The 1748-nt window shown below is 54.6% G+C and overlaps 1 protein-coding gene across 1 annotated transcript; it reads right to left on the bottom strand.

Moving 5' to 3' along the window:
* Positions 1 to 204: 204 nt before the first annotated feature.
* On the bottom strand, positions 205 to 1306 carry MIND_00819300 (Extracellular metalloprotease SMAC-06893; the record flags this gene model as incomplete). The annotated part of the gene is made up of 5 exons (XM_037364864.1): positions 205 to 395; positions 452 to 530; positions 581 to 941; positions 994 to 1173; positions 1221 to 1306. The coding sequence occupies 5 exons, from the start codon at positions 1304 to 1306 to the stop codon at positions 205 to 207; spliced, it is 897 nt and encodes a 298-aa protein (XP_037218106.1).
* Positions 1307 to 1748: the final 442 nt, after the last annotated feature.

Genomic DNA, 1748 nt, shown 5'->3' on the forward strand with positions numbered 1-1748 from the left:
AATTATATTGGGGCTCGTGGCACACGGGTCGCACCATGTCATCGTGTGGCAGATGGAATCAATTTGTGGAAGAACTGAAATGGCTCTCACGTAAATTAATATTTGATGTGCTGGTCGTTGTTTGTGTGCCAGTTACTACATCTCACTGGCAGATATATGCCTACAATATAATATCCAATAAGTATATACCCTAGTGCCCTCCATTCAGAGTCCGCGGTACACACTCAGCTGCGCGGCAATGCGCTCGACCTGGCCGGGGGTGAAGTTATCGTAGCAGATATCGTCGCTGTAGTCCATGTAGTTGTGGATCGGGTCATCGCCGTCAACCTCGGGGCAGGTGTCAGAGCGGGTTGGGCAGCCGCCGGTCGGCCAGCGCTGAATGGGCGTGTCGTCGACTGCACATATTAAGTCAGCATCTCAAAGTTTATATTAGAGCGGAGCATCAACGGACCGAGGTCGGACGAGCCGTCGCAAGTGTTCGCAAGGTCTCCCTCGTTGAAGGTGTGGTAGAGTCCCACCCAGTGCCCAACCTGGTGGTGCATGAGCGACAACGACGACGACGGCCAAAATATGGATATACCTCATGCTGAACCGTTCCACCGAGGTTATAGGGCTCCTGCGTGCCCTCGGGGACGGTGCTATACAGGAACACAACACCATCATCCTGGGGAGCCTCCTCATACTCCGATGGGAAAGTGCCGTAGCCCAGCAGGCCCTCATCATCTGTGAATCCGACCGAGTAAAGATTCAGTGTCTCCGGACCGCCGCGGCGAAGGGCGGCCTTCATGGCGTTTTGGTAGAGCAGCCCATCACCGAAGGGCGAGGCACGCCGGAACCAGCTGGAGTTGGTCGTGCGGGTCGTTTCGACGAGTTGGAAAGTGTAAGAGGTGTTCGCGAAGGCGGCGTTGAGCACTGCCATCTGGGCAGTGATTTGCGAGTCACTACAGTAAGTATTAGAACATGCAATAATTTTGACAGGCGAAGTCAACGCACGGAATGTCGCCTCCAGCAAGCGTCGTTGTGTGGCGGACGACGTGTAAATAGGTCGGGATGGTAATGGCAGCGGCCTTCTTCGCAGCAAGTCCTGCGCGGCGGGCAGCAAAGTCGGCCTCGACGGCATCCTTATGCGCAGCGGAGATTTCCGTTGCGCAACCACGGCTGCTAGAAATCAAGCTTCAGCGACAACCACTATACTATGAGTTTATGACAGGGATACGCACGTGAGTCCGCGAGACACGGGCTGCAAATGGTGACCAAGAGCGGAAAAGACATTGAGTGCAAGAGCGAGAACGCTGAAAGTGATCATGGTCGGCCGCTAGGAGGAAGAAGAAGGAAGGAGCCCAGCGGGGGTGACCTCTTATCATCCGTGCAGTCCGTTTTATACACAATAACATTGAAGCGACCTGAGACACACCGCCAAGCTCATCGAAAAGCTCAGCGAGTTCTTCTGGGGGGAAGTTGCGGCTGCGGACCTGCCTGCGGTGCATGGACCATGATGGTTGATCACAGATTGAGAGAATTCGAAGATGTTGCCGAGATAATTATGAAGGCTCCCGTATATGACATCAACTGACCATTCCCATTTTTCAGGTTGCTCTGCCCCAGCGCTGTGCTCGTGCAAAGTGAGTTCAAAGAGCGGCTGCGGCCACAACGGGCAGCGTATGCTTTGGTGTTGTGGAGAAGAGTGAGAGTCTTCGGACATCCAGCGCTGCCACCGGCGCGTGGCAAGGATGCTGTGCATCATGCCA

This window comes from Mycena indigotica, assembly GCF_014461135.1.
Source record: "Mycena indigotica strain 171206Taipei chromosome Unknown Mind.scaff0007, whole genome shotgun sequence".
Lineage (NCBI taxonomy): Eukaryota > Fungi > Basidiomycota > Agaricomycetes > Agaricales > Mycenaceae > Mycena > Mycena indigotica.